This window comes from Cervus elaphus, chromosome X (genome assembly GCF_910594005.1).
Source record: "Cervus elaphus chromosome X, mCerEla1.1, whole genome shotgun sequence".
Lineage (NCBI taxonomy): Eukaryota > Metazoa > Chordata > Mammalia > Artiodactyla > Cervidae > Cervus > Cervus elaphus.
The window spans coordinates 130,962,192-130,976,827 of NC_057848.1; the positions used below are offsets into that span (position 1 = coordinate 130,962,192).

The window sequence follows — 14,636 nt, forward strand, 5'->3', positions numbered from 1 at the left end:
ATCATGCTATATTTCAAGAACTCTGATTAAGCAACCACTTGCTGTTAACAATCTTTTAAAGATATTTTAAAGGTACTACTACAAAATAATATACATACTACTAATTTCTCTTTAATCCAAACCCCCAAGCATTGTATATCAAATGGAAATCATTCAAACAGAAATTCTTTCAATGACTCCAATATAAATTAGTCTAACAAATGCATTCAGCTACTAAAAGAAATCAGCAGTTTGGACAAAGCAAGCTCCCAACTAGAAAAGGAACCTATAAGTTCCGGGGAAAGGAAGAGATACTTACTTATTAGTAAATGTTTTAAACTTTCTAAATCCTTTAGGTCAGGAGTTAACCTTTTTTAAAACCCAATTTAAAAACTTGAAAGAATATTCAATAATACATATGAATAAATGTTAAAACCAAGTAGTAAGAGCTAAGTTTCTGTCAGAAAGAAAAGTTATACAAGGTGCCAACTAAATTTGTTGGGCTGACGGCCAGATGGGGTAATGACAAAAATCATAGCTAAGAAGAGAGTCCTGTGATTTATTAATTCCAGTATCTGCCCTTAGGTAAGTAGCCTGAACCTACCCCAACAAAGAAAAGCCAGCTCTCATTTTTAAGACTTTCAGGGAATAAGAATTCTGAAACCAACACTGCTCAACATTTCACAAAAAAACATACTGTTTACCAGGGCTGTTCAAAAGATAGATGAAACGAAATAATTCAATACTTCCTACAGCAAGATTCCAGCTCATTCATTCTATTCAGAATCCAATTCAAACTCATGGTGAGAGATCATATAATATCAAGCTTTACATTACACATTTCACTGTTATGTTCAAGCTCACAAAGATGCAACCAAGAACTGCATGCGGTTGCAAGCACATACTCTAGAATGTTTTACTTTAATGTTAAGGCTAATGAGTCTTGACCTAAATAGGACCTCACAGGCATGGGGTCTAAAGTAATGACGATTTTTTTTTTCCTTTAGCTCAACAAAATACTTAGTAGTTTATCAAATTACCCAGTATTTTATGAAGCCTTCATTCTGCCACAAAATATAATGAACCTTCACAGGTTTCTTATTTATGTTACTGCAGTCAAACATCAAGAAAGTAAAGCACATTTTCACAAATACTTGAAAATGTTATTTTACAATTTAAAGTCAGTAGTGCATAATAACTACAGAGTTCAATATTACAATCTGAAATACAATGTTAAACACGATCCACTCACTGTGAATCCATCTAAATACAAGCATTCTGAGACATAAAATCAACTAGCATTTTACACATTATCCATGTATAACATCAGATTCCATTTATTTCTTCATTATCCTAACCAAAACAATAGATTTGGCCAAACTATCCCAAAATGTATTATCTTTGCGGACCATTTTACCAACTCCCTACTAGACCGGAGATAATCACTCCAAAATACAACGCTTCTTAAATTTAAATATTTTGCTTAATCTTTTGGAATGACAACTTTGACAGCAGCTAAGTATTTTTAAGTAAAATATTTTAAATACACAGGCTGAAAAAAATTTTCAAGGTTTAAATCATTTATGTTTAAATCATTTCAGAGCTAGTCGCTATTCATTTTTCCGGCGATAGTTTTAATGAAGCCAATTAATACCTACATAGCCAAAGTTTAATTCAACTTTTCTCTATGGATCAAAGGGACTGAGCTTACTGAAAAGGATTATTTCAGTTTAGCTTTTGGGTCATTATTGTGTTCGAAACCCCTTACACTTAAGTTACTTTGAAACAAAAACAGAAGTGTAATTACAGATAAAAGGAATTAGTGACTCCAAACTGCAGACAAAAATTTGGGATAACTATTTTTTTTAATCAACTTAAGAATAAAATGCAAGGCTTTAGTCATTTCAAACTTCCTTCTCAATTGCAACAATAAAGCTAGGTATCAAATGCAAAGCTACTGATTACAGCTAGAAAAGAAAATGTTTAATGGATGCAACACCTATCGCGGCACACTCCAAGTTTCACGGTCCCAATTAAGAACCGAGCATTCAAATATCATTTCGATCAGATTCTGGTCAAGAGACACAAACTGATGCAGACAGATCGAGACTCCACTGCCTTTGTTCAATAGCTTACGGATGGATAACTAAATGTGCTACAGGTTGATAAGCATTTACCAGGCTTATGAATGCGGCTTCCAAGCTTGAGAAAGGTGCAAGAATTCTAGATGCAAATAATCTTGGATAATATTTATTAATCACCCACCGAGCTACACACTCCGACTGAGAGGCCTATTCATCGCTACTATTTATTTCCATGTTTACCTCTCCTCCCTCCCCCCAAACCGCCCCCCCTTCACTTTCTCCTCCCACCCTGTCCCGCCATCTTGGGCCGATAGGAGCAGCCATTACTTAACTAAATGACAGTGCCAACAACTTTCCACACAAATAAACAGAGACTGCACCCCGAATTCCCCTCGGCCTTCCCTGTGAGAAACACAGGAAACGAGGCTCCAAGGAGAAAACACATTCACAAGTAACTGCAGGATTCCTATAGCAGAAAAACTCAAAAAGTAAACAAGTCACCCAACTTCAGGTAAAACACCATACCCCTTAAGATGCCTGTCAACAGCCCCATGCAAACTCTTCACCGCCCTAAACTACGTGCAACTTTCCCCTTCTGGGAGCGGGGACACAAGAAAGCCCCAAACGTTGGGTTAACAGTACATTTCCTGAACAGCCTGCCTGGAGGAAAAGAAGAAAAACCACGGGAGGCAAGTAAGTCGGAAATGTGGGGAAATCCGCACAGACTTACGAGCCTTTGACCCTAAACAGGCACCTCGGAGGGATCATCGGTCGACCCTCCAAAAGCCGTAAAATAACAGGCAGTTTTGTCGACCCAGTAGAGCTCGGCCCCAAAGCGCTGCCGTCTCTGTTCCTCCAGCTACGAGAAAAGAGAGCGATTTCGCAAGAGAGCAAGCGAAGGATCCGGGAGTAAGGGGAGACCAAAGGCAGAAAATAGTTTTCCGGAAGCCCCTCGGCCCTCGTTCGCGGCCACAATGAGAGCCGGCCGAGCCGTGGGGCCCGGGACGAGCGGGGCGCCGGCCGGGGAGACCGTGTCCGCACTCCAGCCCGCGGCTGCCTTACCTTGCCCAGTAGGGCCTTCGTCCTGGCGCCATCTTCATGAAACCTCACGAACCCGAAGAGGCGGCTGTGGGGAGGGACACACGCGGCTCGTTAGCGCTCCGGCAACCCCACCGACCCATCCCTGCCCGATCCCGAGGCCCCGGCGGCGGCGGATACAGCACCGAGAGCGCCAAGCCCAGGTGCCCGCCCCGCCGCCGCCAGAGGCGAACCGCGCTCGGGCCTCCCCGGAGACAGGCGCCAACCGTCCGGAGCCGACCGGGCGGGTGGGTGACGGTGACCCATACCTGTCCAGTCCGCCGAGCGCCTCTCTCTCCTCGGCTGTCAGGCTCGGGGACGCCTCCTCGCTCTCCCCGCTCGCTTTTCCCGCCGCCATTTTCTTTTCCTCATCACCGAAAGCGGCGGCGGCAGCGGCGGCGGTAGCGAGCGACACTCCGCTGGATTTCATGGAAACGCAGCGAATTCACAACTCCGACGCCGACACCCCCCCCCGCGGGCCGGGGCCCGCAACGACGCCCCCAACCTCCGCGCGGGACCCGCACACCAACTTTATCGCCACCTCCTCCTCCGCCGCGGGCGGCAGCGACAAAAAATCCCAACGCGGCGGCGGTGAAGGCGGCGGCGGTTGGGGCTGCGGAGCCCCCGGGTCGGCAGCGGCGGCGGCTCGGCTTGTTGGGTCACATCGCGGGGGCGGGCGAGGGGCAGCCACGGGCGGGGGCGGCAGGAACGGCTGGAGCGTGCGGGGTTGAGGGATGTGGGGGGAATTCGTTGGAGAAACAAACTTCCCCGGCACCAGCACAAAGTTGTTGTAATTGTGTCACACAGCGAACCCCACGCCGCCGCCGTGACCCCCCCTCCCCGCCCGGCTGGTGCAGCCAATCGAAGTGCCCCGCTCGCTTCACGTGACCTTTGTTGACTCACGTCAGCCGTGGCTCCACTCAACTTGCTAGCTGCCCGAGCCCCGCCCACTGAGGCCACCACCCACAGGGAGCAGGAGGCCCGCCAATTCTGACCGATGGTTGGCTGCTGGGTCCGTCTGTTCGGGTGAAGGGTTGTCACCAAGGGGGAGCAGCGGGTTAGGTTGTGCCAGTTAAATATACTGGGGCAGAGAATGGAGGGTCCGGACCGTGTCAACTCGGGAACCGCTGCGGGCTCGGGAGGGGGAGGGGAACGGTGGGGAAGGGCGAGGTCCGTCACCGCCCGCGGCGGGCGCGAGCAGTGAGCCAGGACGCCATGGACGGCCTTTGGCTGCCCAGGAGCTCGGGGGTGGTCCCCGACCGCGGCTCCGGCATCCTGTGCTCCGCGTGTACCGAGCCCTGGAGGGCCTGTTAAAGGTCACGTCGCCAGGAGGCGGTGCAAAGCCCCTGACCTCCGCCCTCCGAAGAAAGCATACTTTTTGCACTGTTGGAAGTAATGGCCTCCGCGAGAAGCGCGCTCGGAGAGTCGGAGAGTGCCCCGGGGCTCGGGCGCCGCCCTAGGCCAGGCCTGCGCTGCCGGCCCGCATCCCCTCGCTCCCGCAGCAAATGAGGGGGGAAAGGCCCCCTCACCCCCGGCCAGAGGGATTGAAGAGTCACCCACGGGGCTCTGGCTCGCTGACCACGGCTCCCCACCGCCAAAGGTCTGTTGGCGGCACTTGGGGGCCAAATTTTCGATGCTACCAGTGTTTTATCAGTAGTTCATTATAGTATTATAAGAAAAGCAGTGACGAAAAATTGTTAAGCGATTATCTCCAGAATGTTGCTTTCTATTGCTGTGATCTCAGTGGGGTTTTCATGCGAGGAGTTGGGACTGCTTGTAGACAGGCCTGAGAGAAGACAAAATTAAGATCCTCAGGGAAGCTTGCAGCCCAGAAAACCCTTTTCTACCCCCTCACAGCATGTGACCAGAGTGACACCTTCTTGTTCTGACAGTGTCTCAGATGCAAATAAAAGTCACTAGTCTGCCTTTCAATCCATAGTATAATTGGGAGAAGAAAACATGCCTTCGTTCTGTTACTCTTTGCAAAAGATAAATAAGTTTCATGTAACAGATCTGTTACAGTGCACACCTCCAGTCTTCAGGGATAGGAAAAAATTAATGGACAGATGAGAACAAGGTTTCCTTCATAAACATGGACTCTATATTTTCAGTAACGTAACCAATAAACAAGGTATATTTAGTTGGATCTCAAAATATAAGGAAGACAATTCAGTGCTGACTCAGTAATCCTAGCAGTATTCAGGGAGAAGCTATGGAAATCCCAACTGATTTTGCACACCAACACAGTTTTAAATTGTTTCCCTGAGACTAGTAACTAGACTTAACAAACTATAGTTTTATATGGATTATGCTTCATGTTTAATCACCTTCTCTAAAACACCTCTTCCACTCTTTATGGTATTCCTTCCATTTTACTTGAATGAGTGAGTATAAAAGGCTGAGTATTTTCTACAGCTAAATTAATACATTCATTGTAAGCTTTCTCACAACAGATGACCTTCAACGCCTGGGAGATTTTGACACCACTATCTCCCCACACACACCACCACCACCACACACACACACACACACACACACACACACACACTTAGACTTGCACAAGCAGAGATAGAGATTCTGCCAGTGTTTGACAATCTTCTGGGAGCTGGTGGTTCTTGACTCAGGCTGTTTCCAAGAATTACGAGGCTGCCCACCTCCAATCCCTCAAAACCTTCTTTTTCACTACATAATCATTACTTGGTAATAGCTGCAGAATTGCATGGAGTAGATGCTGTGGGTGGGGTCGAAGTCAGGCAGGCCTGGCTGCAAATCATTTCTCTGCACAGGCTGTGTGTCCCTGGGAAAGTTACTTATCCTCTAAGCCAGAACTCTTTGTCTAGTTCAGTTACAGATATGTGTCATCCATCATGAAGCATGAGATATTTTTTATACAGTAACACAGTCCTTATATCACTACGTAATGTTTTCGGTCTTGCATAATTTATATCATATGTACAATAGGTATGTAGCCTCTGAGGTTTAGGTCCTTCACTGAATAGAGAAATGGGGAAGTAGGATAGATGATTTTTTAATAATAATTTCTATGAAAAGTGACTCTGAAAACCCATATAGAAGGCAGAGCAATTGAACCAAAGGAGCATGAATGTGGAATCATGCAGATCTAGGTTCAAATCCTAACTCTGCCACTTGATAGCTGGGTGACCTTCAACAAGTTAGTCTAATTTGAGCTTCAGTTCCCCCATCTGAGAAAATAGAGCCACTTTACAGCATTATTTTGAAGATTAAATGCCATAAGGTAGGTAAAGTGCCAGATACATCATATGCATTCAAAGACCTCAGAAGAATAGGAAGTTTCAAATTTCTAAAATCCTTTGTAGCTTTCACATTCTGGGTTCTAAATGTGTTGATCACCACTTTACCAATCACTTTCTCCTGATCCCTCCCCAACTTCCCTATAAGCCCAACACATAGGTAGTCCTAATATACTTTTTGGGGAGGGATTCAGTTCAGTTCAGTGCAGTCACTCAGTCGTGTCCATCTCTTTGCGACCCCATGAACCGCAGCACGCCAAGCCTCCCTGTCCATCACAACTCCCGGAGTTTACCCACACTTATGTCCATTGAGTCGGTGATGCCATCCAACCATCTCATCCTTTGTCATCCTCTTCTCCACCTGCCCTCAATCTTTCCCAGCATCAGGGTCAGACACGACTGAAGCAACTTAGCAGCAGCAGTAGCAGCAGCAGATAAATCGATATTTTAAAAATATATAAAATTTATATTATGCTGAGTCAGATTATGGACTAGTTAGTACATCATTTGTAGCAGCATTGTGTTAATACTTATGCTGCTGCTAAGTCACTTCAGTCGTGTCCGACTCTGTGTGACCCCATAGACGGCAGCCCACCAGGCTCCCCCGTCCCTGGGATTCTCCAGGCAAGAACACTGGAATGGGTTGCCACTTCCTTCTCCAATGCAGGAAAGTGAAAAGTGAAAGTGAAATCGCTCAGTCGTGTCCGACTCTTAGCAACCCCATGGACCACAGCCTACCAGGCTCCTCCATCCATGGGATTTTCCAGGCAAGAGTACTGGAGTGGGGTGCCATTGCCTTCTCCGTAATACTTATGCAGGTACCATCAATTACTGTCAGAGGAGAAACCCACTCAATTATAGGAAAATAAATTTAAGTCCTTTTAAACAACTAAATTCTTAACCTGAACTACTTAGGAATACGTAGTTCATTTATAATGTCAGTGCCACATAACCTATGCTGCTGCTGCTGTTAAGTCACTTCAGTCGTGTCCAACTCTGTGCAACCCCATAGACAGCAACCCACCAGGCTCCCCTGTCCCTGGGATTCTCCAGGCTAGAACACTGGAGTGAGTTGCCGTTTCCTTCTCCAATGAATGAAAGTGAAAAGTGAAAGTGAAGTTGCTCAGTCGTGTCCGACTCCTAGCGACCCCATGGGCTGCAGCCTACCAGGCTCCTCTGTCCATGGGATTTTCCAGGCAAGAGTACTGGAGTGGGTTGCCATTGCCTTCTCCAACATAACCTATGCAGATAATAATAAGTCACATAACAGTCATGATTTATTTAATCTTGTGAATAGAACTGTACTTATCCTTTAAATCAGGATCAGAGATAAATTTAGCCCTTCCCACCCTTACTGGTGTCAAAAAAATTATCCAACTCATGTCCAAACATACTGATGACAAAAACAAATAGAGGGTTAGAGTTGAGGAGAGATTTGGAGTCAAGTACAGACAGACTTTAACCTGTTAAAAAAAACTTCAGTTGTCAGAATAGTTTTGGGACTTCTGGAAGAAGCCTTGACTCCCACACTCACCAGAAGCCTAGACTTCTACCCTTGCCAATCTGTAAAGAAGCACCGCAAATCCTACCCCACCACCACCAACTACACTGGGGAGCCTAGATTTCCATACCCACCCAGCATTAATGAGGCATCACTTCCCTTCCTTGCTGAGTTGGTGTCAGAGAAGACCTACTGAAGAGTCAGAACGGTCACCACTGCCCAGTGCTGACAAGGCCACCACTCCTATGGAAGCAATGTGGGGAACAGTAACGAGGCACCTACACCTCCAGACAAGCTTCCCTAGTGGCTCAGTGGTAAAGAATCCTCCTGCAAATGCAGGAGATGTGGATTCCATCCCTGGGTTGGGAAGATCCCCTGGAGGAGGAAATGGTAACCCTCTCCAGTATTCTTGCCTGGAGAATCCCACGGCTAGAGGAACCTGGCAAGCTACAGTCCATGGGGTGGCAAAGAGTTGCACATGACTGAATAACTGAGCTCTCACACATGCACACCTTCAGACACGGTGGTCTCAGTGGAGGCCTAGTGGGGAGCCCGAACTTCAGTTCACAGCCAGCAGTAACAAGGAGACCCTCCACCTCCATCAGTGTTAATCAAGGTTGAGTGGGGAACCTGGACTTCTACTCCTGGTGGTAACGAGGCAGTGCTTTCCCTTCCCCAACAGAGTGATATCAGAAGAGACCTGCTAAAAAAGAATATTTAGATGAAAGCCAGAGTTTTATAATACCCACAATGTCCAGGTTTCAATGAAAAATCACTCATATGAAGAACTAGGATAATCCAACATTAATTAGACAAGACAATCAACAGATGTGAACAATAAGGTGAATCAGATGTTCATGTTCTCTGACAAGGATTTTAAAGCAGTCATAAAAATGTTTCAATGAGCAATTATGAATCCATTCCAAACAAATGAAAAATTAGAAAGCCTTAGCAGAGAAACAGGAAGTTTTAGCAAAGAAATAGAAGATACAAAGAAGAACCAAATAGAAATTTTAGAATTGAAAAATATAATAACCATAATTTAAAACAACATATGGGCTCATCATCAGAATGGAGGGGACAGAGGAAAGGATCAGAGAACTTCAAGACAGAGCAACAGAAATTACCCAATTTGAACAACAGAGAGAAAATAGATAGGAAAAACAGTAGAGTCTCTGAGATCTATGGGATGGAAACAAAGGATCTAACATCCGTGTTATCAGAGTCCAAGAAGGGGAGGAGAAATATGTCAAGGCCCAAAAGGTATGCAAAGAATAATGGCTGAAAACTTTCCAAGCTCATACAGTCCATGTCCTGAACTCTTAACTTGGAGAGTTATATGAATAAATTTTATCCTATAAAATAGGAGGATAGTTACAGTAGTGGGTATCTTCCCAACAGAGGCTGCAACAGATCTGCCAAAGCACAGAAGCCTAAGAACTTGAGAGTTCTGGTGAATTCAAGAAGTTGAGTATGGCTGTGACCAAAAGGGGAAGGAAAGAATTGGAAGTGTAAGTTGGAAAATTAGGCAGAACCATGAAGAGCCTAGTAAGGCTTACCTAAAGAATCAAACCAATGGTTACTGTGTTTTAGGCTCAGAAATAATAGGGTTGCTACTGGTGTCAGTGATACTGCTTTAAACAGATTTCCTTTCACGTGGGCTCAGTAGCTGGTACCAAGCTCAAAGAATATATTCTTAAAGCATTTTATTTGTTTATTTTTCGTTGCACTGGGTCTTTGTTGCTGTGCTCAAGCTTCCTCTAGTTGTAGCAAGCTGGGGCTATTCTTTGACGTGGTGCACAGGCTTCTCATTGCAGTGACTTCTCTTGTGGAGCACAGACTCTAGGCACCTGGGCCTCAGTAATTGCAGTTTGCAGGCTCAGTAGTTGTAGTTCGTGGGCTTAGTTGCTCCAAGGCATGTGGAATCTTCCTGGACCAGGGATCGAACCCGTGTCCCCTGCATTAGCAGGCAGGTTCTTATCCACTGCACTACTATGGAAGTCTGTCAAAGAATATTGACTATCTGGCTAGACCAGGGATCAGAAAACCATAACCTACAGATCAAATCCAGCACACCACCTATATTTGTACAGCCATTTCATCACACATTAAACTTACATGAAATTCAAATTTTGATGTGTATAAATAAAGTTTTATTGGTACACATGCATGCTCATTCATTTATATATCATCTATGGCCACTTTCACAAAGCAACACAGAGTTGAATTGTTGTAATAGAGAATGTGTCTCATCTTACACACTGCTGCTTTGTGCCTTGCAAATCACAATGATGCTGTGTTTCAAGTTGGCAGTGTTTCAAGTACCACACATGTAACACCATGACTTTTTTTTATTACCAGTGCATACCTATAAGTCAAAACCAGAAAACAGAGAAAAAGGACTTCATATGCTTATAAGGCACAGTGGTGTGTGGACTATTTTGTTACCATGCAGTAAGTATAGTTTTACTGAAAGAATATAATATATGTCAATATTATCAGACTACATTCATCACAATATTCCCAACCGACAGGAAAGCAACAGTGAGAACAATTAGAGAATTTAAAGTGGAATATTTCATCATAGCAGAATTTCTTCAGAAAAATATAAAAATGAATATGAAGCTGCAACCAAAGTAATTTTCTGAGTGGCTCATTTCTTAGCCAAATAAGGAAAGCTGTTTAATTTAACTGTATTTGATGGCAATACCCAAAGTAATGTATCCAGAGGGGAAAAAATTAAGACTATTAAACTTTCAGCTAGAACAGTTGCTTGCAGAGTTGAAGACATTGAGAGCAGTGTCAATAATCAATTTAAAAACAAAGCAATTACTGAGTGGTTTTCCTTCACTCTTTATGAGTTAACAGGTAATACTGATACTACCTAGTTGTTCATTTGAAGAGTCAAGGCCTTGTTTGAAATAACTGAAGAATTAACTTCTGTGACTAGTCTGCATGGAACAATTACAAGGGAAAATATTTTCAAAGAAGCTGAAAACAAACTGATGCTATATAACATGAAGAGGAACCTGCTAAGATGTGTTACAAGTGATAGTAGTAAAAATATGTGTAAAGTAGAAAAATGCTTATTTGAACAAACAACAAAGCTTATGAAAATGTAAGGTGTTTAAACCCTGTGGCTATTTATTGTATTATTCATCAGAAATTACTTTGTGGTAATATTTGAGCTTATTATGTGTTATTGAACCAGTAGTAGCAATGGTAACTTCATTCATTCTTATGGCTTTAACCATCATCAGTTCTGTGAATTTTTATCAGAAGTAGAAACTGAATATCCTGACTTCTTCTACCACACAGCAGTTCTTACTGTTTGATTGTGATTCTTTTCAACTCAAGAGCAAAACTGAGAATTATTGAATAAGAACAGCCTTTAGCCTCTATAATCAAGCTATGAATGGCTTTGGAAATTAGCATTTGTGGGAGACTTGATAATATATCTTAATGAATTTCACCAATTACAAGGTAAAACACACTTATACATGAAACTTACACTTTAGTACAATCATTTTGATGATGAGTAGCGTTGTGTGAATTCCAAGTAATGTCAAGCTACTTTATACATTTCCATGCTATCAAAAGTTAAAATAAGAAACATATTATCCATTCCTATAGAAATTTGCAGTAGATATATTTTCCAAGCTCAAACTGCAGTTCCAAGCAGCATTTTTTAGACCTCAATGCAAATGCAAAGGAAATTTCTATATTTAAAAATTAATTTAACTGTGCACTTGAGGAGTTTCTACCTAACAATCAGTTAAAAGTGATTAATCTGCAATGTAATAACATACTAAAATACAAATATCAAGAGAAGAATCTAATAGAATTCTTTCTAAATGCCTTCTATGCAATGAACATACTCAAAATCATATGCTCATGGATTGATGTCATTGTTTGGCAGTGCATTTTTTTTTCCAGAACATGGAAAGACATTTTCAAAAATGAAATACATAAAATCACATTACAGATCAGCATTAACAGATGAACATTTGCAAACTAATCTGATGATAGGGAATACTAATTTTGAACCCTAATTAAGCAAAATGTATTCTAAAAACAAAGACTCCTATTCTTCTAATTAGTAGACATGTATTGCCAAAAACTGCACTCAGTTATTACTATTATGTTTTAAACATCATTGATAAAATATTTGTCGAAATTTGTTTCCTCTTGTTATATTAGTACCTACATAATATCTTTAATTTTGCCCCTTGAACTGCAAAATTTACAATATTTACTACCTAGTCCCACATAAAAAAGTTTGCTAACCCCTGACCTATCTGCATGGTTCCATGCACACATTCAATTCAAAATGACACATTGCCCTTTGCCCCCAAATACATACTGGCCTAACTTCTCCAAACATTCCCTCGAATCTAGAAAAAGAGACAAGATTTCACAATACCAAAGACTGACAGGTAACCTAAGGCTTGGATCTGGGTGAAACTGATGTTAATTATGAGGCAGATTGGCCCTGAATGGCTGGATTAAAAGAAAATCCCACTCATGAATTACCCTGGCTTCATTTCCTCAAACACACTGAAAAAGGTAGTAAGCCACTTATTTAAGGCCCACACTCTATCCCCTGATGACCCACCATCTGCCTCCCAACTTAGAGTTGGTGTCTAAATCAACATGAGATGTCAATTTCTCAACCTTTCAAGTGTGCTCACCAGAAAACTGATCCTCACCCCCACCTCCACTCTATATCCTCTAGACCCCTCTATTTCCTATTTATTTAGGCAGATCGACAAAACAAGCAGGCAGGAAAACAGCAGGGAGATTGGGAGGAAAAGGGAGGAGACTTACATTTAAGAAAGTGCAGTTCCCATAACCATGGGCAGCTTCATGAGTGTGCAACCTATACAGCTGCACAGGGCCCTGTGATGATAAGAAGGGCCTTGTACTTGTACTTGTTTAATGCTCTGTGGTCACTGCATTGAAATTATTAATTTTTGAACAAGGAGCCCAACATTTTCATTTTGCATGTAACTTTCCTAAAGGTTATGTAGCCTGTCCTGCTCAAAACTTTAAGGAAAGGCCAGCATCTTAAAGGTTCCCAAGAGAAGTCTGTGCTGGAAAGTGTATTGTGCTGTGTATCGCATTAGTAAAGAAGAGATACAAAAGGTAAAGTCAGACTGCGTGCCCTCTAGCTACAGACTTGAGATGGAGATCCTGCCACCGCTTCCATAGACAAATGGTAGGTTCCAAGGTAAACATCTCAATCACTTGTAGATGGATATTGAGCCCACAGAAAGCCTTGTCTTATTTGAAGATAAGGAGAATAATCAACCCAGAGCTAGAGGAAGTACACAGCATCTAGAAAAAAAAGGACAAAGTGAGAACTCTTCCTCACCAGGATGATCCAGGAGAAAATTTTAGAAACCTGTTAACATCCTTAAAGTTTCTGCAAAATAGAAACAAAAGAATGAAGAGGTGGGACTGATATGAAAATCTAACAAGATAAAATGAAAAATGAAACGAATAGGGTAAGGAAAATGAGCAACTACTCTAAGACAAGCAGGAACAAAATTAAAGTACACACAGGAGACAGTAACAAGGAAAATTCATCCAAGAGAAGACAGAAATTGGTGTCAAGAACAAAGCTGGTGCTAAGTTATAGAATGGAGTGGAAAAAGAGATGAAAACAGTGAAAGAACAAAGATAGCTGTGGAGAAAGAATGGAGAAAATGGAGAAGAACTTATGGATAATTTGAGTTCTTAAAAGAGAAAAAAAGGCAAATGGAAGAGACATAATAAAAAATAAAAGCAGAAATTTTCTCTGTTAAAGCACAATGTATGTTGATTGAAAGAGCCTGCTATATTCCAAGCAAAGTCAGTAAAACAGGACTCACCATTGGACACATCATGGCAAATGTTTTAAGCTACAATATTAAAGTATCTATAATTGTTCAAGCAAAAAAATGAGATCATATTGCCCAGATAGAAACAAATGTCAGTCTATCTGACTTCTCATATCTAGAGTAATATTCATCTGAGTTGCTTTTCAGGTGTAAAGATGTCAGAAAAACACTCTCTGCTAGCTGTGTGTGTGTGTGTACATGTACTCAATCACTCAGTCGTGTCTGTGGTCCCCATGGACTGTAGCCTTCCAGGCTCCTCTGTCCATGGGATTTTCCAGGCAAGAATACTGGAGTGAGTTTCCATGCCCTCCTCCAGGGGAGCTTCCCAACCCAGGTATCAAACCTATGTCTCCTGCATTAGCAGGAATGGCACCACCTGGGAAGCTGCTTCTCTGCCATCTAAGGGATCATAAAATAGATCACCTTCTTGAAAAAATAGGTTTACAGTATTTTTCAACCAACAAAGAGATGAAATTAAAAAAATAAAATAAAAAGCTCAGACTTCCCTGGTGGTGCAGCAGTTAAGAATCTGCCTGCCAGCATAGAAGGAACCTACCTTAACATAGTAAAGGCCATACATGATAAGCCTACAGCAAACATTGTTCTCAATGGTGAAAAACTGAAAGCATTCCCCCTAAGATCAGGAACAAGACAAGGGTGTCCACTTTCACCACTATTATTCAACATAGTTCTGGAAGTCCTAGCTACAGCAATCAGAGAAGAAAAGGAAATAAAAGGAATCCAGATTGGAAAAGAAGAAGTAAAGCTCTCACTGTTTGCAGGTGACATGATACTGTACATAGAAAACCCTAAAGATAATATCTGAAAATTAGTAGAGCTA

The 14,636-nt window shown here is 42.6% G+C and overlaps 1 protein-coding gene across 13 annotated transcripts in view; it reads right to left on the reverse strand.

The window, feature by feature from the left end:
- Positions 1-3,966, reverse strand: part of KDM6A (lysine demethylase 6A) — a 180,377-nt gene extending 176,411 nt beyond the window's left edge. For 7 of the 13 annotated variants that reach the window (XM_043896416.1, XM_043896413.1, XM_043896412.1 and 4 more), the window contains exons 1-2: positions 3,410-3,966; positions 3,126-3,189 (exon numbers count right to left, since the gene is read on the reverse strand). In XM_043896416.1, coding sequence (XP_043752351.1) covers positions 3,126-3,189; positions 3,410-3,570 — 225 coding nt within the window. In that variant the 5' untranslated portion in view covers positions 3,571-3,966. The remainder of the gene's footprint in view (positions 1-3,125; positions 3,190-3,409) is intronic. The other 6 variants (XM_043896420.1, XM_043896418.1, XM_043896417.1 and 3 more) reach the window with 1 other exon arrangement.
- Positions 3,967-14,636: the final 10,670 nt, after the last annotated feature.